At 43.0% G+C, this 23,702-nt stretch overlaps 1 protein-coding gene across 2 annotated transcripts in view; it reads left to right on the top strand.

The window, feature by feature from the left end:
- The window catches only part of sgk1 (serum/glucocorticoid regulated kinase 1), a 335,423-nt gene that overhangs the window by 232,820 nt on the left and 78,901 nt on the right, over positions 1-23,702 (top strand). For both annotated transcript variants that reach the window (XM_052524603.1, XM_052524604.1), the window contains exon 2: positions 15,823-16,029. In XM_052524603.1, the coding sequence (XP_052380563.1) occupies positions 15,838-16,029 (192 nt within the window). In that variant the 5' untranslated portion in view covers positions 15,823-15,837. The remainder of the gene's footprint in view (positions 1-15,822; positions 16,030-23,702) is intronic.

Genomic DNA, 23,702 nt, shown 5'->3' with positions numbered 1-23,702 from the left:
CACTAGGTTACAACACTAGGTTACAATGCTGGGTTACAATGCTGGGTTACAACACTAGGTTACAACACTAGGTTACAACACTAGGTTACAACACTAGGTTACAACACTAGGTTACAATGCTGGGTTACAATGCTGGGTTACAACACTAGGTTACAATGCTGGGTTACAACACTAGGTTACAATGCTGGGTTACAATGCTGGGTTACAATGCTGGGTTACAACACTAGGTTACAATGCTGGGTTACAATGCTGGGTTACAATGCTGGGTTACAACACTAGGTTACAATGCTGGGTTACAACACTAGGTTACAATGCTGGGTTACAATGCTGGGTTACAATGCTGGGTTACAACACTAGGTTACAATGCTGGGTTACAATGCTGGGTTACAATGCTGGGTTACAACACTAGGTTACAACACTAGGTTACAATGCTGGGTTACAATGCTGGGTTACAATGCTGGGTTACAATGCTGGGTTACAATGCTGGGTTACAATGCTGGGTTACAATGCTGGGTTACAATGCTGGGTTACAATGCTGGGTTACAATGCTGGGTTACAACACTAGGTTACAATGCTGGGTTACAATGCTGGGTTACAATGCTGGGTTACAATGCTGGGTTACAATGCTGGGTTACAACACTAGGTTACAACACTAGGTTACAATGCTGGGTTACAATGCTGGGTTACAACACTAGGTTACAATGCTGGGTTACAACACTAGGTTACAATGCTGGGTTACAATGCTGGGTTACAATGCTGGGTTACAACACTAGGTTACAATGCTGGGTTACAATGCTGGGTTACAATGCTGGGTTACAACACTAGGTTACAACACTAGGTTACAACACTAGGTTATAATGCTGGGTTACAACACTGGGTTACAACACTAGGTTACAACACTAGGTTACAATGCTGGGTTACAACACTAGGTTACAATGCTGGGTTACAATGCTGGGTTACAATGCTGGGTTACAACACTAGGTTACAACACTGGGTTACAATGCTGGGTTACAATGCTGGGTTACAACACTAGGTTACAATGCTGGGTTACAACACTAGGTTACAATGCTGGGTTACAATGCTGGGTTACAATGCTGGGTTACAACACTAGGTTACAATGCTGGGTTACAATGCTGGGTTACAATGCTGGGTTACAACACTAGGTTACAACACTAGGTTACAATGCTGGGTTACAATGCTGGGTTACAATGCTGGGTTACAATGCTGGGTTACAATGCTGGGTTACAATGCTGGGTTACAATGCTGGGTTACAATGCTGGGTTACAATGCTGGGTTACAATGCTGGGTTACAACACTAGGTTACAATGCTGGGTTACAATGCTGGGTTACAATGCTGGGTTACAATGCTGGGTTACAATGCTGGGTTACAATGCTGGGTTACAATGCTGGGTTACAATGCTGGGTTACAACACTAGGTTACAATGCTGGGTTACAATGCTGGGTTACAATGCTGGGTTACAATGCTGGGTTACAACACTAGGTTACAACACTAGGTTACAATGCTGGGTTACAACACTAGGTTACAACACTAGGTTACAACACTAGGTTACAACACTAGGTTACAATGCTGGGTTACAACACTAGGTTACAACACTAGGTTACAATGCTGGGTTACAACACTAGGTTACAACACTAGGTTACAACACTAGGTTACAATGCTGGGTTACAACACTGGGTTACAACACTAGGTTACAATGCTGGGTTACAACACTAGGTTACAACACTAGGTTACAACACTAGGTTATAATGCTGGGTTACAACACTAGGTTACAACACTAGGTTACAATGCTGGGTTACAACACTAGGTTACAACACTAGGTTACAACACTAGGTTACAACACTAGGTTACAATGCTGGGTTACAACACTAGGTTACAATGCTGGGTTACAATGCTGGGTTACAATGCTGGGTTACAACACTAGGTTACAACACTAGGTTACAACACTAGGTTATAATGCTGGGTTACAACACTAGGTTACAACACTAGGTTACAACACTAGGTTACAATGCTGGGTTACAACACTAGGTTACAACACTAGGTTACAACACTAGGTTACAATGCTGGGTTACAACACTAGGTTACAACACTAGGTTACAACACTAGGTTACAATGCTGGGTTACAACACTAGGTTACAACACTAGGTTACAACACTAGGTTACAATGCTGGGTTACAACACTAGGTTACAACACTAGGTTACAACACTAGGTTACAACACTAGGTTACAACACTAGGTTACAATGCTGGGTTACAACACTAGGTTACAACACTAGGTTACAACACTAGGTTACAATGCTGGGTTACAACACTGGGTTACAACACTAGGTTACAATGCTGGGTTACAACACTGGGTTACAACACTAGGTTACAACACTAGGTTACAATGCTGGGTTACAACACTGGGTTACAACACTAGGTTACAATGCTGGGTTACAACACTGGGTTACAACACTAGGTTACAACACTAGGTTACAACACTAGGTTACAATGCTGGGTTACAACACTGGGTTACAACACTAGGTTACAATGCTGGGTTACAACACTGGGTTACAACACTAGGTTACAACACTAGGTTACAATGCTGGGTTACAACACTGGGTTACAACACTAGGTTACAACACTAGGTTACAACACTAGGTTACAACACTAGGTTACAACACTGGGTTACAACACTAGGTTACAACACTAGGTTACAACACTAGGTTACAACACTGGGTTACAACACTAGGTTACAACACTAGGTTACAACACTAGGTTACAACACTGGGTTACAACACTGGGTTACAACACTAGGTTACAACACTGGGTTACAACACTAGGTTACAACACTAGGTTACAACACTAGGTTACAACACTAGGTTACAACACTGGGTTACAACACTGGGTTACAACACTAGGTTACAACACTGGGTTACAACACTAGGTTACAACACTGGGTTACAACACTAGGTTACAACACTAGGTTACAACACTGGGTTACAACACTAGGTTACAACACTGGGTTACAACACTAGGTTACAACACTAGGTTACAACACTGGGTTACAACACTGGGTTACAACACTAGGTTACAACACTAGGTTACAACACTGGGTTACAACACTAGGTTACAACACTAGGTTACAACACTGGGTTACAACACTGGGTTACAACACTAGGTTACAACACTGGGTTACAACACTGGGTTACAACACTAGGTTACAACACTAGGTTACAACACTGGGTTACAACACTGGGTTACAACACTAGGTTACAACACTAGGTTACAACACTAGGTTACAACACTAGGTTACAACACTGGGTTACAACACTGGGTTACAACACTAGGTTACAACACTAGGTTACAATGCTGGGTTACAACACTAGGTTACAACACTAGGTTACAACACTGGGTTACAACACTGGGTTACAACACTAGGTTACAACACTAGGTTACAACACTGGGTTACAACACTAGGTTACAACACTAGGTTACAACACTAGGTTACAACACTGGGTTACAACACTAGGTTACAACACTAGGTTACAACACTAGGTTACAACACTGGGTTACAACACTAGGTTACAACACTAGGTTACAACACTAGGTTATAATGCTGGGTTACAACACTAGGTTACAACACTAGGTTACAATGCTGGGTTACAACACTAGGTTACAACACTAGGTTACAACACTAGGTTACAACACTAGGTTACAACACTAGGTTACAACACTAGGTTACAATGCTGGGTTACAACACTAGGTTACAACACTAGGTTACAACACTAGGTTACAACACTAGGTTACAACACTAGGTTACAACACTAGGTTACAATGCTGGGTTACAACACTAGGTTACAACACTAGGTTACAACACTAGGTTACAACACTAGGTTACAACACTGGGTTACAACACTGGGTTACAACACTAGGTTACAACACTAGGTTACAACACTGGGTTACAACACTAGGTTACAACACTAGGTTACAACACTAGGTTACAACACTGGGTTACAACACTAGGTTACAACACTAGGTTACAACACTAGGTTACAACACTGGGTTACAACACTAGGTTACAACACTAGGTTACAACACTAGGTTATAATGCTGGGTTACAACACTAGGTTACAACACTGGGTTACAACACTGGGTTACAACACTAGGTTACAACACTAGGTTACAACACTAGGTTACAACACTAGGTTACAATGCTGGGTTACAACACTAGGTTACAACACTAGGTTACAATGCTGGGTTACAATGCTGGGTTACAACACTAGGTTACAACACTAGGTTACAACACTAGGTTACAACACTAGGTTACAACACTAGGTTACAACACTAGGTTACAATGCTGGGTTACAACACTAGGTTACAACACTAGGTTACAACACTAGGTTACAACACTAGGTTACAACACTAGGTTACAATGCTGGGTTACAACACTAGGTTACAACACTAGGTTACAATGCTGGGTTACAATGCTGGGTTACAACACTAGGTTACAACACTAGGTTACAACACTGGTTACAACACTAGGTTATAATGCTGGGTTACAACACTAGGTTACAACACTAGGTTACAACACTAGGTTACAACACTAGGTTACAACACTAGGTTACAATGCTGGGTTACAACACTAGGTTACAACACTAGGTTACAACACTAGGTTACAATGCTGGGTTACAACACTGGTTACAACACTGGGTTACAACACTAGGTTACAATGCTGGGTTACAACACTAGGTTACAACACTAGGTTACAACACTTTACAACACTGGGTTACAACACTAGGTTACAATGCTGGGTTACAACACTAGGTTACAACACTAGGTTACAATGCTGGGTTACAACACTAGGTTACAACACTAGGTTACAACACTAGGTTACAATGCTGGGTTACAACACTAGGTTACAACACTAGGTTACAACACTAGGTTACAATGCTGGGTTACAACACTAGGTTACAACACTAGGTTACAACACTAGGTTACAATGCTGGGTTACAACACTAGGTTACAACACTAGGTTACAACACTAGGTTACAACGCTGGGTTACAACACTAGGTTACAATGCTGGGTTACAACACTAGGTTACAATGCTGGGTTACAACACTAGGTTACAATGCTGGGTTACAACACTAGGTTACAACACTAGGTTACAACACTAGGTTACAATGCTGGGTTACAACACTAGGTTACAACACTAGGTTACAACACTAGGTTACAATGCTGGGTTACAACACTAGGTTACAACACTAGGTTACAACACTAGGTTACAACGCTGGGTTACAACACTAGGTTACAACACTAGGTTACAACACTAGGTTACAACACTGGGTTACAACACTGGGTTACAACACTAGGTTACAACACTAGGTTACAATGCTGGGTTACAACACTAGGTTACAACACTAGGTTACAATGCTGGGTTACAACACTAGGTTACAACGCTGGGTTACAACACTAGGTTACAACACTAGGTTACAACACTAGGTTACAACACTAGGTTACAACACTAGGTTACAACACTAGGTTACAACGCTGGGTTACAACACTAGGTTACAACACTAGGTTACAACACTAGGTTACAACACTAGGTTACAACACTAGGTTACAACGCTGGGTTACAACACTAGGTTACAACACTAGGTTACAATGCTGGGTTACAACACTAGGTTACAACACTAGGTTACAATGCTGGGTTACAACACTAGGTTACAACACTGGGTTACAATGCTGGGTTACAATGCTGGGTTACAACACTAGGTTACAACACTAGGTTACAATGCTGGGTTACAACACTGGGTTACAACACTAGGTTACAATGCTGGGTTACAACACTAGGTTACAACACTAGGTTATAATGCTGGGTTACAACACTAGGTTACAATGCTGGGTTACAACACTAGGTTACAACACTAGGTTACAATGCTGGGTTACAATGCTGGGTTACAACACTAGGTTACAACACTAGGTTACAACACTAGGTTACAACACTAGGTTACAATGCTGGGTTACAACACTAGGTTACAACACTGGGTTACAACACTAGGTTACAACACTAGGTTACAACACTAGGTTACAATGCTGGGTTACAACACTAGGTTACAACACTAGGGGGTTACAACACTGGGTTACAACACTGGTTACAACACTAGGTTACAACACTAGGTTACAACACTGCTGGGTTACAACACTGGGTTACAACACTGGTTACAACACTAGGTTACAACACTAGGTTACAACATTAGGTTACAATGCACTAGGTTACAACACTAGGTTACAACACTAGGTTACAACACTAGGTTACAATGCTGGGTTACAACACTAGGTTACAACACTAGGTTACAATGCTAGGTTACAATGCTGGGTTACAACACTTTACAATGCTGGGTTACAACACTGGGTTACAACACTAGGTTACAATGCTGGGTTACAACACTAGGTTACAACACTAGGTTACAACACTAGGTTACAATGCTGGGTTACAACACTGGGTTACAACACTAGGTTACAACACTGGGTTACAACACTAGGTTACAACACTAGGTTACAATGCTGGGTTACAACACTAGGTTACAACACTAGGTTACAATGCTGGGTTACAACACTAGGTTACAACACTGGGTTACAATGCTGGGTTACAATGCTGGGTTACAACACTAGGTTACAACACTAGGTTACAATGCTGGGTTACAACACTGGGTTACAACACTAGGTTACAATGCTGGGTTACAACACTAGGTTACAACACTAGGTTACAATGCACAACACTAGGTTACAATGCTGGGTTACAACACTAGGTTACAACACTGGGTTACAATGCTGGGTTACAATGCTGGGTTACAACACTAGGTTACAACACTAGGTTACAACACTAGGTTACAACACTAGGTTACAATGCTGGGTTACAACACTAGGTTACAACACTAGGTTACAACACTAGGTTACAACACTAGGTTACAACACTAGGTTACAATGCTGGGTTACAACACTAGGTTACAACACTAGGTTACAATGCTGGGTTACAATGCTGGGTTACAACACTAGGTTACAACACTAGGTTACAACACTAGGTTACAACACTAGGTTATAATGCTGGGTTACAACACTAGGTTACAACACTAGGTTACAACACTAGGTTACAACACTAGGTTACAACACTAGGTTACAATGCTGGGTTACAACACTAGGTTACAACACTAGGTTACAACACTAGGTTACAACACTAGGTTACAATGCTGGGTTACAACACTAGGTTACAACACTAGGTTACAACACTAGGTTACAATGCTGGGTTACAACACTAGGTTACAACACTAGGTTACAACGCTGGGTTACAACACTAGGTTACAATGCTGGGTTACAACACTAGGTTACAACACTAGGTTACAACACTAGGTTACAATGCTGGGTTACAACACTAGGTTACAACACTAGGTTACAACACTAGGTTACAATGCTGGGTTACAACACTAGGTTACAACACTAGGTTACAACACTAGGTTACAATGCTGGGTTACAACACTAGGTTACAACACTAGGTTACAACACTAGGTTACAACGCTGGGTTACAACACTAGGTTACAATGCTGGGTTACAACACTAGGTTACAATGCTGGGTTACAACACTAGGTTACAATGCTGGGTTACAACACTAGGTTACAACACTAGGTTACAACACTAGGTTACAATGCTGGGTTACAACACTAGGTTACAACACTAGGTTACAACACTAGGTTACAATGCTGGGTTACAACACTAGGTTACAACACTAGGTTACAACACTAGGTTACAATGCTGGGTTACAACACTAGGTTACAACACTAGGTTACAACACTAGGTTACAACGCTGGGTTACAACACTAGGTTACAACACTAGGTTACAACACTAGGTTACAATGCTGGGTTACAACACTAGGTTACAACACTAGGTTACAATGCTGGGTTACAACACTAGGTTACAACGCTGGGTTACAACACTAGGTTACAACACTAGGTTACAACACTAGGTTACAACACTAGGTTACAACACTAGGTTACAACACTAGGTTACAACGCTGGGTTACAACACTAGGTTACAACACTAGGTTACAACACTAGGTTACAACACTAGGTTACAACGCTGGGTTACAACACTAGGTTACAACACTAGGTTACAATGCTGGGTTACAACACTAGGTTACAACACTAGGTTACAATGCTGGGTTACAACACTAGGTTACAACACTGGGTTACAATGCTGGGTTACAATGCTGGGTTACAACACTGGGTTACAACACTAGGTTACAATGCTGGTTACAATGCTGGGTTACAACACTAGGTTACAATGCTGGGTTACAACACTAGGTTACAACACTAGGTTATAATGCTGGGTTACAACACTAGGTTACAATGCTGGGTTACAACACTAGGTTACAACACTAGGTTATAATGCTGGGTTACAAAGCTGGGTTACAATGCTGGGTTACAACACTGGGTTACAATGCTAGGTTACAACACTAGGTTATAATGCTGGGTTACAATGCTGGGTTACAACACTAGGTTACAACACTAGGTTACAACACTAGGTTACAACACTAGGTTACAACACTAGGTTATAATGCTGGGTTACAACACTAGGTTACAACACTAGGTTACAACACTAGGTTACAACACTAGGTTACAATGCTGGGTTACAACACTAGGTTACAACACTAGGTTACAACACTAGGTTACAACACTAGGTTACAATGCTGGGTTACAACACTAGGTTACAACACTAGGTTACAACACTAGGTTACAATGCTGGGTTACAACACTAGGTTACAACACTAGGTTACAACACTAGGTTACAATGCTGGGTTACAACACTAGGTTACAACACTAGGTTACAACACTAGGTTACAACGCTGGGTTACAACACTAGGTTACAACACTAGGTTACAACACTAGGTTACAATGCTGGGTTACAACACTAGGTTACAACACTAGGTTACAACACTAGGTTACAACACTAGGTTACAACGCTGGGTTACAACACTAGGTTACAACACTAGGTTACAATGCTGGGTTACAACACTAGGTTACAATGCTGGGTTACAACACTAGGTTACAACACTAGGTTACAACACTAGGTTACAATGCTGGGTTACAACACTAGGTTACAATGCTGGGTTACAACACTAGGTTACAACACTAGGTTACAATGCTGGGTTACAACACTAGGTTACAACACTAGGTTACAACACTAGGTTACAATGCTGGGTTACAACACTAGGTTACAATGCTGGGTTACAACACTAGGTTACAACACTAGGTTACAACACTAGGTTACAATGCTGGGTTACAACACTAGGTTACAACACTAGGTTACAACACTAGGTTACAACGCTGGGTTACAACACTAGGTTACAACACTAGGTTACAATGCTGGGTTACAACACTAGGTTACAATGCTGGGTTACAACACTAGGTTACAACACTAGGTTACAATGCTGGGTTACAACACTAGGTTACAACACTAGGTTACAACACTAGGTTACAATGCTGGGTTACAACACTAGGTTACAATGCTGGGTTACAACACTAGGTTACAACACTAGGTTACAACACTAGGTTACAATGCTGGGTTACAACACTAGGTTACAATGCTGGGTTACAACACTAGGTTACAATGCTGGGTTACAACACTAGGTTACAACACTAGGTTACAACACTAGGTTACAACGCTGGGTTACAACACTAGGTTACAACACTAGGTTACAATGCTGGGTTACAACACTAGGTTACAACACTAGGTTACAATGCTGGGTTACAACACTAGGTTACAACACTGGGTTACAATGCTGGGTTACAATGCTGGGTTACAACACTAGGTTACAACACTAGGTTACAATGCTGGGTTACAATGCTGGGTTACAACACTAGGTTACAATGCTGGGTTACAACACTAGGTTACAACACTAGGTTACAATGCTGGGTTACAACACTAGGTTACAATGCTGGGTTACAACACTAGGTTACAACACTAGGTTACAATGCTGGGTTACAAAGCTGGGTTACAATGCTGGGTTACAACACTGGGTTACAATGCTAGGTTACAACACTAGGTTATAATGCTGGGTTACAATGCTGGGTTACAACACTAGGTTACAACACTAGGTTACAACACTAGGTTACAACACTAGGTTACAATGCTGGGTTACAAAGCTGGGTTACAACACTAGGTTACAATGCTGGGTTACAAAGCTGGGTTACAACACTAGGTTACAACACTAGGTTACAATGCTGGGTTACAACACTAGGTTACAACACTAGGTTACAAAGCTGGGTTACAACACTAGGTTACAACACTAGGTTACAACACTAGGTTACAACACTAGGTTACAATGCTGGGTTACAACACTAGGTTACAACACTAGGTTACAACACTAGGTTACAATGCTGGGTTACAACACTAGGTTACAACACTAGGTTACAACGCTGGGTTACAACACTAGGTTACAAAGCTGGGTTACAACACTAGGTTACAACACTAGGTTACAACACTAGGTTACAACACTAGGTTACAACACTAGATTACAAAGCTGGGTTACAACACTAGATTACAAAGCTGGGTTACAACACTAGGTTACAACACTAGGTTACAACACTAGGTTACAATGCTGGGTTACAACACTAGGTTACAACACTAGGTTACAATGCTGGGTTACAATACTAGGTTACAACACTAGGTTACAATGCTGGGTTACAACACTAGGTTACAACACTAGGTTACAACACTAGGTTATAATGCTGGGTTACAACACTAGGTTACAACACTAGGTTACAACACTAGGTTACAATGCTGGGTTACAATGCTGGGTTACAACACTAGGTTATAATGCTGGGTTACAACACTAGGTTACAACACTGGGTTACAACACTAGGTTACAATGCTGGGTTACAACACTAGGTTACAACACTAGGTTACAATGCTGGGTTACAACACTAGGTTACAACACTAGGTTACAACACTAGGTTACAATGCTGGGTTACAACACTAGGTTACAACACTAGGTTACAACACTAGATTACAACACTAGGTTACAACACTAGGTTACAACACTAGGTTACAACACTAGGTTACAATGCTGGGTTACAACACTAGGTTACAACACTGGGTTACAACACTAGGTTACAACACTAGGTTACAACACTAGGTTACAATGCTGGGTTACAACACTAGGTTACAATGCTGAGTTACAACACTCGGTTACAACACTAGGTTACAACACTAGGTTACAATGCTAGGTTACAACACTAGGTTACAATGCTGGGTTACAACACTAGGTTACAATGCTGGGTTACAACACTAGGTTACAATGCTGGGTTACAACACTAGGTTACAACACTAGGTTACAACACTAGGTTACAATACTAGGTTACAACACTAGGTTACAACACTAGGTTACAATGCTGGGTTACAACACTAGGTTACAACACTAGGTTACAATGCTGGGTTACAATGCTGGGTTACAACACTAGGTTACAATGCTGGGTTACAACACTAGGTTACAATGCTGGGTTACAACACTAGGTTACAACACTAGGTTACAACACTAGGTTACAACACTAGGTTACAATGCTGGGTTACAACACTAGGTTACAATGCTGGGTTACAACACTAGGTTACAACACTAGGTTACAACACTAGGTTACAACACTAGGTTACAATGCTGGGTTACAATGCTGGGTTACATCACTAGGTTACAACGCTGGGTTACAACACTAGGTTACAACACTAGGTTACAACACTAGGTTACAACACTAGGTTACAACACTAGGTTACAACACTAGGTTAAAATGCTGGGTTACAAAGCTGGGTTACAACGCTAGGTTACAATGCTGGGTTACAAAGCTGGGTTACAACACTAGGTTACAACACTAGGTTACAACACTAGGTTACAAAGCTGGGTTACAACACTAGGTTACAACACTAGGTTACAACACTAGGTTACAAAGCTGAGTTACAACACTAGATTACAAAGCTGGGTTACAACACTAGGTTACAACACTAGGTTACAACACTAGGTTACAACACTAGGTTACAACACTAGGTTACAAAGCTAAGTTACAACACTAGATTACAAAGCTGGGTTACAACACTAGGTTACAACACTAGGTTACAACACTAGGTTACAACACTAGGTTACAATGCTGGGTTACAACACTAGGTTACAATGCTGGGTTACAACACTAGGTTACAACACTAGGTTACAACACTAGGTTACAACACTAGGTTACAACACTAGGTTACAATGCTGGGTTACAACACTAGGTTACAACACTAGGTTACAACACTAGGTTACAATGCTGGGTTACAACACTAGGTTACAACACTAGGTTACAACACTAGGTTACAATGCTGGGTTACAACACTAGGTTACAATGCTGGGTTACAACACTAGGTTACAACACTAGGTTACAACACTAGGTTACAATGCTGGGTTACAACACTAGGTTACAATGCTGGGTTACAACACTAGGTTACAATGCTGGGTTACAACACTAGGTTACAACACTAGGTTACAACACTAGGTTACAACGCTGGGTTACAACACAAGGTTACAACACTAGGTTACAATGCTGGGTTACAACACTAGGTTACAACACTAGGTTACAATGCTGGGTTACAACACTAGGTTACAACACTGGGTTACAATGCTGGGTTACAATGCTGGGTTACAACACTAGGTTACAACACTAGGTTACAATGCTGGGTTACAACACTGGGTTACAACACTAGGTTACAATGCTGGGTTACAACACTAGGTTACAACACTAGGTTATAATGCTGGGTTACAACACTAGGTTACAATGCTGGGTTACAACACTAGGTTACAACACTAGGTTATAATGCTGGGTTACAAAGCTGGGTTACAATGCTGGGTTACAACACTGGGTTACAATGCTAGGTTACAACACTAGGTTATAATGCTGGGTTACAATGCTGGGTTACAACACTAGGTTACAACACTAGGTTACAACACTAGGTTACAACACTAGGTTACAATGCTGGGTTACAAAGCTGGGTTACAACACTAGGTTACAATGCTGGGTTACAAAGCTGGGTTACAACACTAGGTTACAACACTAGGTTACAATGCTGGGTTACAACACTAGGTTACAACACTAGGTTACAAAGCTGGGTTACAACACTAGGTTACAACACTAGGTTACAACACTAGGTTACAACACTAGGTTACAATGCTGGGTTACAACACTAGGTTACAACACTAGGTTACAACACTAGGTTACAATGCTGGGTTACAACACTAGGTTACAACACTAGGTTACAACGCTGGGTTACAACACTAGGTTACAAAGCTGGGTTACAACACTAGGTTACAACACTAGGTTACAACACTAGGTTACAACACTAGGTTACAACACTAGGTTACAACACTAGGTTACAACACTAGATTACAAAGCTGGGTTACAACACTAGATTACAAAGCTGGGTTACAACACTAGGTTACAACACTAGGTTACAACACTAGGTTACAATGCTGGGTTACAACACTAGGTTACAACACTAGGTTACAATGCTGGGTTACAATACTAGGTTACAACACTAGGTTACAATGCTGGGTTACAACACTAGGTTACAACACTAGGTTACAACACTAGGTTATAATGCTGGGTTACAACACTAGGTTACAACACTAGGTTACAACACTAGGTTACAATGCTGGGTTACAATGCTGGGTTACAACACTAGGTTATAATGCTGGGTTACAATGCTGGGTTACAACACTAGGTTACAATGCTGGGTTACAACACTAGGTTACAACACTAGGTTACAATGCTGGGTTACAACACTAGGTTACAACACTAGGTTACAACACTAGGTTACAATGCTGGGTTACAACACTAGGATACAACACTAGGTTACAACACTAGATTACAACACTAGGTTACAACACTAGGTTACAACACTAGGTTACAACACTAGGTTACAATGCTGGGTTACAACACTAGGTTACAACACTGGGTTACAACACTAGGTTACAACACTAGGTTACAACACTAGGTTACAATGCTGGGTTACAACACTAGACAATGCTGAGTTACAACACTCGGTTACAACACTAGGTTACAACACTAGGTTACAACACTAGGTTACAATGCTGGGTTACAACACTAGGTTACAACACTAGGTTACAACACTAGATTACAACACTAGGTTACAACACTAGGTTACAACACTAGGTTACAACACTAGGTTACAATGCTGGGTTACAACACTAGGTTACAACACTGGGTTACAACACTAGGTTACAACACTAGGTTACAACACTAGGTTACAATGCTGGGTTACAACACTAGGTTACAATGCTGAGTTACAACACTCGGTTACAACACTAGGATACAACACTAGGTTACAACACTAGATTACAACACTAGGTTACAACACTAGGTTACAATGCTGGGTTACAACACTGGGTTACAATGCTAGGTTACAACACTAGGTTACAATGCTGGGTTACAACACTAGGTTACAATGCTGGGTTACAACACTAGGTTACAATGCTGGGTTACAACACTAGGTTACAACACTAGGTTACAACACTAGGTTACAATACTAGGTTACAACACTAGGTTACAACACTAGGTTACAATGCTGGGTTACAACACTAGGTTACAACACTAGGTTACAATGCTGGGTTACAATGCTGGGTTACAACACTAGGTTACAATGCTGGGTTACAACACTAGGTTACAATGCTGGGTTACAACACTAGGTTACAACACTAGGTTACAACACTAGGTTACAACACTAGGTTACAATGCTGGGTTACAACACTAGGTTACAATGCTGGGTTACAACACTAGGTTACAACACTAGGTTACAACACTAGGTTACAACACTAGGTTACAATGCTGGGTTACAATGCTGGGTTACATCACTAGGTTACAACGCTGGGTTACAACACTAGGTTACAACACTAGGTTACAACACTAGGTTACAACACTAGGTTACAACACTAGGTTACAATGCTGGGTTACAAAGCTGGGTTACAACGCTAGGTTACAATGCTGGGTTACAAAGCTGGGTTACAACACTAGGTTACAACACTAGGTTACAACACTAGGTTACAAAGCTGGGTTACAACACTAGGTTACAACACTAGGTTACAACACTAGGTTACAAAGCTGAGTTACAACACTAGATTACAAAGCTGGGTTACAACACTAGGTTACAACACTAGGTTACAACACTAGGTTACAAAGCTGAGTTACAACACTAGATTACAAAGCTGGGTTACAACACTAGGTTACAACACTAGGTTACAACACTAGGTTACAACACTAGGTTACAATGCTGGGTTACAACACTAGGTTACAATGCTGGGTTACAACACTAGGTTACAACACTAGGTTACAACACTAGGTTACAACACTAGGTTACAACACTAGGTTACAACACTAGGTTACAATGCTGGGTTACAACACTAGGTTACAACACTAGGTTACAACACTAGGTTACAATGCTGGGTTACAACACTAGGTTACAATGCTGGGTTACAACACTGGTTACAATGCTGGGTTACAATGCTAGGTTACAATGCTAGGTTACAATGCTGGGTTACAACACTAGGTTACAATGCTGGGTTACAACACTAGGTTACAATGCTGGGTTACAACACTAGGTTACAACACTAGGTTACAACACTAGGTTACAATGCTGGGTTACAATGCTGGGTTACAACACTAGGTTACAACACTAGGTTACATCACTAGGTTACAATGCTGGGTTACAAAACTTGTGTTTTGTCTCGGTTCTGCAGGTCAGGAAGTGGAAGATGTTGAGCCGTCACCACGGTGATGCTAAGCAGAAGGAGGCGGAGTCTGTGGTGCACCTTGGGGGCGGACCATGGGGGGTGAGAACCAACCACCAGCTGGCTAGCCCTGTCCTGCTGGAGTGCTGTGTCTGCAGTGGACCCTTCGTTAGCTATGCTCTGGAAGAGGCCTGGCAGCCACGGCAACGCACACAGGTACTGGGCTAGCCGCTAACAGCTAAACGCTAACTTTACCTTGATAACACACACAGGTACTGGGCTAGACGCTAACAGCTAAACGCTAACTTTACCTTGATAAAACACACAGGTACTGGGCTAGCCACTAACAGCTAAACGCTAACTTTACCTTGATAACACACACAGGTGGGCTAGCCACTAATGACTAACTGCTATCTTTACCTTGATAATGCACCAATCTTCACAGCAACACAGAGAGAAAAATAGAGAAATAATTGAAAAATAATAACACAAGGAATAAATACACAATGAGTAACGATATATTGGTTATATACACTGGGTACCAGTACTGAGTCAATGATAACTTGGTTATATACACTGGGTACCAGTACTGAGTCAATGATAACTTGGTTATATACACTGGGTACCAGTACTGAGTCAATGATAACTAGGTTATATACACTGGGTACCAGTACTGAGTCAATGAGTAATGATAACTTGGCTATATACACAGGGTACCAGTACTGAGTCAATGATAACTTGGCTCTGTCCACTGGGTACCAGTACTGAGTCAATGATAACTAGGTTATATACACTGGGTACCAGTACTGAGTCAATGATAACTAGGCTATATACACAGGGTACCAGTACTGAGTCAATGATAACTAGGTTATATACACTGGGTACCAGTACTGAGTCAATGATAACTAGGCTATATACACTGGGTACCAGTACTGAGTCAATGAGTAATGATAACTAGGTTATATACACTGGGTACCAGTACTGAGTCAATGATAACTTGGTTATATACACTGGGTACCAGTACTGAGTCAATGATAACTTGGCTATATACACTGGGTACCAGTACTGAGTCAATGATAACTAGGCTATATACACTGGGTACCAGTACTGAGTCAATGATAACTAGGCTATATACACAGGGTACCAGTACTGAGTCAATGATAACTAGGTTATATACACTGGGTACCAGTACTGAGTCAATGATAACTAGGCTATATACACTGGGTACCAGTACTGAGTCAATGATAACTAGGCTATATACACTGGGTACCAGTACTGAGTCAATGATAACTAGGCTATATACACAGGGTACCAGTACTGAGTCAATGATAACTAGGTTATATACACTGGGTACCAGTACTGAGTCAATGATAACTAGGCTATATACACAGGGTACCAGTACAGAGTCAATGATAACTTGGTTATATACACTGGGTACCAGTACTGAGTCAATGAGTAATGATAACTTGGCTATATACACAGGGTACCAGTACAGAGTCAATGAGTAATGATAACTTGGCTATATACACAGGGTACCAGTACAGAGTCAATGATAACTTGGCTCTGTCCACAGGGTACCAGTACTGAGTCAATGAGTAATGATAACTTGGTTATATACACTGGGTACCAGTACTGAGTCAATGAGTAATGATAACTTGGCTATATACACAGGGTACCAGTACAGAGTCAATGATAACTTGGCTCTGTCCACAGGGTACCAGTACTGAGTCAATGATAATGATAACTTGGTTATATACACTGGGTACCAGTACTGAGTCAATGAGTAATGATAACTTGGCTATATACACAGGGTACCAGTACAGAGTCAATGATAACTTGGCTCTGTCCACAGGGTACCAGTACAGAGTCAATGATAACAGGGTACCAGTACTGAGTCAATGATAACTTGGCTCTGTCCACAGGGTACCAGTACTGAGTCAATGATAACTTGGCTCTGTCCCAGGGTACCAGTACTGAGTCAATGATAACTTGGCTCTGTCCACAGGTACCAGTACTGAGTCAATGATAACTTGGCTCTGTCCACTGGGTACCAGTACTGAGTCAATGATAACTTGGTTATATACACGGGGTACCAGTACAGAGTCAATGATAACTTGGCTCTGTCCACAGGGTACCAGTACTGAGTCAATGATAACTTGGCTCTGTCCACAGGGTACCAGTACAGAGTCAATGATAACTTGGCTCTGTCCACAGGGTACCAGTACTTAGTCAATGATAACTTGGCTATATACACAGGGTACCAGTACAGAGTCAATGATAACTTGGCTCTGTCCACAGGGTACCAGTACTGAGTCAATGATAACTAGGTTATATACACTGGGTACCAGTACTGAGTCAATGATAACTAGGTTATATACACAGGGTACCAGTACAGAGTCAATGATAACTTGGCTCTGTCCACAGGTACCCGTACTGAGTCAATGGTAACTTGGCTATATACACTGGGTACCAGTACTGAGTCAATGAGTAATGATAACTTGGCTATATACACAGGGTACCAGTACTGAGTCAATGATAACTAGGTTATATACACAGGGTACCAGTACAGAGTCAATGATAACTTGGCTCTGTCCACAGGGTACCAGTACTGAGTCAATGATAACTTGGCTCTGTCCACAGGGTACCAGTACAGAGTCAATGATAACTTGGCTATATACACTGGGTACCAGTACTGAGTCAATGATAACTAGGTTATATACACAGGGTACCAGTACTGAGTCAATGATAACTTGGCTATATACACAGGGTACCAGTACTGAGTCAATGATAACTTGGCTATATACACTGGGTACCAGTACTGAGTCAATGAGTAATGATAACTTGGCTCTGTCCACAGGGTACCAGTACTGAGTCAATGTGCAGGGGTACGAGGTAATTGAGGTAGATACATTATGTCTACATAGGTAGGGATACAGTTACTAGGCAACAGGCTAGATAACAAACAGCAGCAGAACTACATGTGATGAGTGCAAAATGGAAAAATGCAGAAACTCTGGGTAGCTATTTGGTTAACTCTGTAATAGTCTCATTGGGGTGGCAGACGCTGTTTAGGGTCCTGTTGGCTCCAGACTCGGTGCATCGGTACCGCTTGCCTTGCTGGACAGTCTATGACTTTGGTGGCTGGAGTCTTTGACAATTTTTAGGGCTTTCCTCTGACACCGCCTGGTGTAGAGGTCCTGGATGGCAGGAAGCTTGGCCTCGGTGATATACTGGGCCGTACGCACTAGCCTCTGTAGCGCCTTGCGATCAAGCAGTTGTCATACCAGGCGGTGTTGCAGCCAGTCAGGATGCTCTCACTGGTGCAGCTGTAGAAATGTATGAGGATCTGAGGGCCCATGACAAGTCTGCTGTCATGTCTTCTTCGCGACTGTGTATGTGTGTGGACCATGTTAATTCCTTAGTGATGTGCGTATAGATGGGCTAGCCGATAATAGCTAAAAGCTCACTTTTAAAACAGGTGGGCTGGCCTCTAACTAACCTCTAACTGAGAGGAGAGAGGGGAGACAGAGAGAGGGGAGATAGAGAGAGGGGAGATAGAGAGTGGGGAGATAGAGAGAGGAGAGAGAGAGAGGGGATATAGAGAGAGGGGAGACAGAGAGAGGGGAGACAGAGAGAGGGGAGACAGAGAGAGGGGAGATAGAGCGAGGAGAGATAGAGAGGGAAGACAGAGGAGACAGGGGAGACAGAGAGAGGGGAGACAGAGGAGACAGAGAGAGGGGAGATAGAGAGAGGGGAGAAAGAGAGAGGGGAGACAGAGAGAGGAGAGACAGAGAGAGGGGAGTAAGAGAGGGAAGACAGAGGAGACAGAGGAGACAGAGAGAGGGGAGATAGAGAGAGGGGGAGACAGAGAGAGGGGAGACAGAGAGAGGAGAGATAGAGAGAGGGGAGATAGAGAGAGGGGAGACAGAGAGAGGAGAGATAGAGAGAGGGGATACAGAGAGAGGAGATACAGAGAGAGGGGAGACAGAGAGAGGGGCGTAGGAAGGAAGGGGAACAGATTCAGCGATAGAATTGGAGACAGAGTTAGAGGGAAGATAGGAGAGAGGACCAGAGGGACAGAGGAGATAGGATCAGAGAGAAGGAGAAGAGAGGACCAGAGAGAAGGTAGGAGCGAGGACCAGAGAGAAGGAGGAAAGAGGACCAGAGAGAAGGAGAAGAGAGGACCAGAGAGAAGGTAGGAGAGAGGACCAGAGGGAAGGAGGAGAGAGGACCAGAGGGAAGGTAGGAGAGAGGACCAGAGAGAAGGAGGAGAGAGGACCAGAGAGAAGGAGGAAAGAGGACCAGAGAGAAGGAGAAGAGAGGACCAGAGAGAAGGTAGGAGAGAGGACCAGAGGGAAGGAGGAGAGAGGACCAGAGGGAAGGTAGGAGAGAGGACCAGAGAGAAGGAGGAGAGAGGACCAGAGGGAAGGAGGAGAGAGGACCAGAGGGAAGGTAGGAGAGAGGACCAGAGGGAAGGAGGAGAGAGGACCAGAGAGAAGGAGGAGAGAGGACCAGAGAGAAGGAGGAGAGAGGACCAGAGAGAAGGAGGAGAGAGGACCAGAGAGAAGGAGGAGAGAGGACCAGAGAGAAGGAGGAGAGAGGACCAGAGGTAAGGTAGGAGAGAGGACCAGAGGGAAGGTAGGAGAGAGGACCAGAGGGAAGGTAGGAGAGAGGACCAGAGAGAAGGAGGAGAGAGGACCAGAGGGAAGGTAGGAGAGAGGACCAGAGGGAAGGAGGAGAGAGGACCAGAGGGAAGGAGGAGAGAGGACCAGAGGGAAGGAGGAGAGAGGACCAGAGGGAAGGTAGGAGAGAGGACCAGAGGGAAGGAGGAGGGAGGACCAGAGAGAAGGAGGAGAGAGGACCAGAGGGAAGGTAGGAGAGAGGACCAGAGGGAAGGAGGAGAGAGTACCAGAGGGAAGGAGGAGAGAGGACCAGAGGGAAGGAGGAGGGAGGACCAGAGAGAAGGAGGGGGGAGGACCAGAGAGAAGGAGGAGAGAGAGAGAGAGAGAGAGAGAGAGAGAGAGAGAGAGAGAGAGAGAGAGAGAGAGAGAGAGAGAGAGAGAGAGAGAGAGAGAGAGAGAGAGAGAGAGAGAGAGAGAGAGAGAGACAGAGAGAGAGAGAGATAGACAGAGAGAGAGAGAGAGAGAGAGAGAGAGAGATAGTCATGGATAGGGTAATGGAGGAGCTGGGTACATATGGGGAGTGTTACACATGGTCTCCTATGATGAACCATCATCTCCCTCCATAATCCTCTCTTTCTGGTCTTGTTCCTGTATTCTGATTGTTAGTTTTACAGGCTTTGGTTTTTCCATTTATGTTTTGAGGTTGGACTTCAGCTCGTATAACTCGTTAGCATGTATAACTCGTTAGCATGTATGGCGCACCAATTGGTGTCACCTCGTTAGTCAGTATGTGATACTAGGAATGTGTTTCAGCTGTGCTGGCCCAGGTGACATTTAAGAGTGTCTGGCCCAGGTGATATTTAAGAGTGTCTGGCCCAGGTGATATTTAAGAGTGTCTGGCCCAGGTGATATTTAAGAGTGTCTGGCCCAGGTGACATTTAAGAGCGTCTGGCCCAGGTGATATTTAGAGCGTCTGGCCCAGGTGATATTTAAAAGTGTCTGGCCCAGGTGATATTTAAGAGCGTCTGGCCCAGGTGATATTTAAGAGTGTCTGGCCCAGGTGACATTTAAGAGTGTCTGGCCCAGGTGATATTTAAGAGTGTCTGGCCCAGGTGATATTTAAGAGTGTCTGGCCCATGTGACATTTAAGAGCGTCTGGCCCAGGTGATATTTAAGAGTGTCTGGCCCAGGTGATATTTAAGAGTGTCTGGCCCAGGTGATATTTAAGAGTGTCTGGTCCAGGTGATATTTAAGAGTGTCTGGCCCAGGTGATATTTAAGAGTGTCTGGCCCAGGTGATATTTAAGAGTGTCTGGCCCAGGTGATATTTAAGAGTGTCTGGCCCAGGTGATATTTAAGAGTGTCTGGCCCAGGTGATATTTAAGAGTGTCTGGCCCAGGTGATATTTAAGAGTTTCTGGCCTAGGTGATGTTTAAGAGTGTCTGGCCCAGGTGATGTTTAAGAGTGTCTGGCCCAGGTGATATTTAAGAGTGTCTGGCCCAGGTGTTATTTAAGAGTGTCTGGCCCAGGTGATATTTAAGAGTGTCTGGCCCAGGTGATATTTAAGAGTGTCTGGCCCAGGTGATATTTAAGAGTGTCTGGCCCAGGTGATATTTAAGAGTGTCTGGCCCAGGTGATATTTAAGAGTGTCTGGCCCAGGTGATATTTAAGAGTGTCTGGCCCAGGTGATATTTAAGAGTGTCTGGCCCAGGTGATATTTAAGAGTGTCTGGCCCAGGTGATATTTAAGAGTGTCTGGCCTAGGTGTTATTTAAGAGTGTCTGGCCCAGGTGATATTTAAGAGTGTCTGGCCCAGGTGATATTTAAGAGTGTCTGGTCCAGGTGATATTTAAGAGTGTCTGGCCCAGGTGATATTTAAGAGCGTCTGGCCCAGGTGATATTTAAGAGTGTCTGGCCCAGGTGATATTTAAGAGCGTCTGGCCCAGGTGATATTTAAGAGTGTCTGGCCCAGGTGATATTTAAGAGTGTCTGGCCCAGGTGATATTTAAGAGTGTCTGGCCCAGGTGATATTTAAGAGTGTCTGGCCCAGGTGACATTTAAGAGCGTCTGGCCCAGGTGATATTTAAGAGTGTCTGGCCCAGGTGATATTTAAGAGTGTCTGGCCCAGGTGATATTTAAGAGTGTCTGGTCCAGGTGATATTTAAGAGTGTCTGGCCCAGGTGATATTTAAGAGTGTCTGGCCCAGGTGATATTTAAGAGTGTCTGGCCCAGGTGATATTTAAGAGTGTCTGGCCCAGGTGATATTTAAGAGTGTCTGGCCCAGGTGATATTTAAGAGTGTCTGGCCCAGGTGATATTTAAGAGTTTCTGGCCTAGGTGTTGTTTAAGAGTGTCTGGCCCAGGTGATGTTTAAGAGTGTCTGGCCCAGGTGATATTTAAGAGTGTCTGGCCCAGGTGTTATTTAAGAGTGTCTGGCCCAGGTGATATTTAAGAGTGTCTGGCCCAGGTGATATTTAAGAGTGTCTGGCCCAGGTGATATTTAAGAGTGTCTGGCCCAGGTGATATTTAAGAGTGTCTGGCCCAGGTGATATTTAAGAGTGTCTGGCCCAGGTGATATTTAAGAGTGTCTGGCCCAGGTGATATTTAAGAGTGTCTGGCCCAGGTGATATTTAAGAGTGTCTGGCCCAGGTGATATTTAAGAGTGTCTGGCCTAGGTGTTATTTAAGAGTGTCTGGCCCAGGTGATATTTAAGAGTGTCTGGCCCAGGTGATATTTAAGAGTGTCTGGCCCAGGTGATATTTAAGAGTGTCTGGCCCAGGTGATATTTAAGAGTGTCTGGCCCAGGTGATATTTAAGAGTGTCTGGCCCAGGTGATATTTAAGAGTGTCTGGCCCAGGTGATATTTAAGAGTGTCTGGCCCAGGTGATATTTAAGAGTGTCTGGCCCAGGTGATATTTAAGAGTGTCTGGCCCAGGTGATATTTAAGAGTGTCTGGCCCAGGTGACATTTAAGAGTGTCTGGCCCAGTGCTCCAGTTGTCTTGACGGATATGGTGGGTCAACTCTTTTAGTTCCCAATTTTCCTCCAATCTGATTTTCCTGATTTTCCGTTTTTCTCCACCTTTCTTTCCTTCCTGTCTTTAAGTTTGGTCTTTAAGTTTGGTCTTTAAGTTTGGTCTTTATAAGTTTGGTCTTTAAGTTTGGTCTTTATAAGTTTGGTCTTTAAGTTTGGTCTTTAAGTTTGGTCTTTAAGTTTGGTCTTTATAAGTTTTGTAATGAGTTTCCTCCTCTTCTTCCGAAGAGGAGAGGCG

The sequence above is a fragment of the Oncorhynchus keta genome, chromosome 8 (assembly GCF_023373465.1).
Source record: "Oncorhynchus keta strain PuntledgeMale-10-30-2019 chromosome 8, Oket_V2, whole genome shotgun sequence".
NCBI classification, from domain to species: domain Eukaryota; kingdom Metazoa; phylum Chordata; class Actinopteri; order Salmoniformes; family Salmonidae; genus Oncorhynchus; species Oncorhynchus keta.
This window is presented reverse-complemented; position numbering and strand designations above follow the sequence as displayed.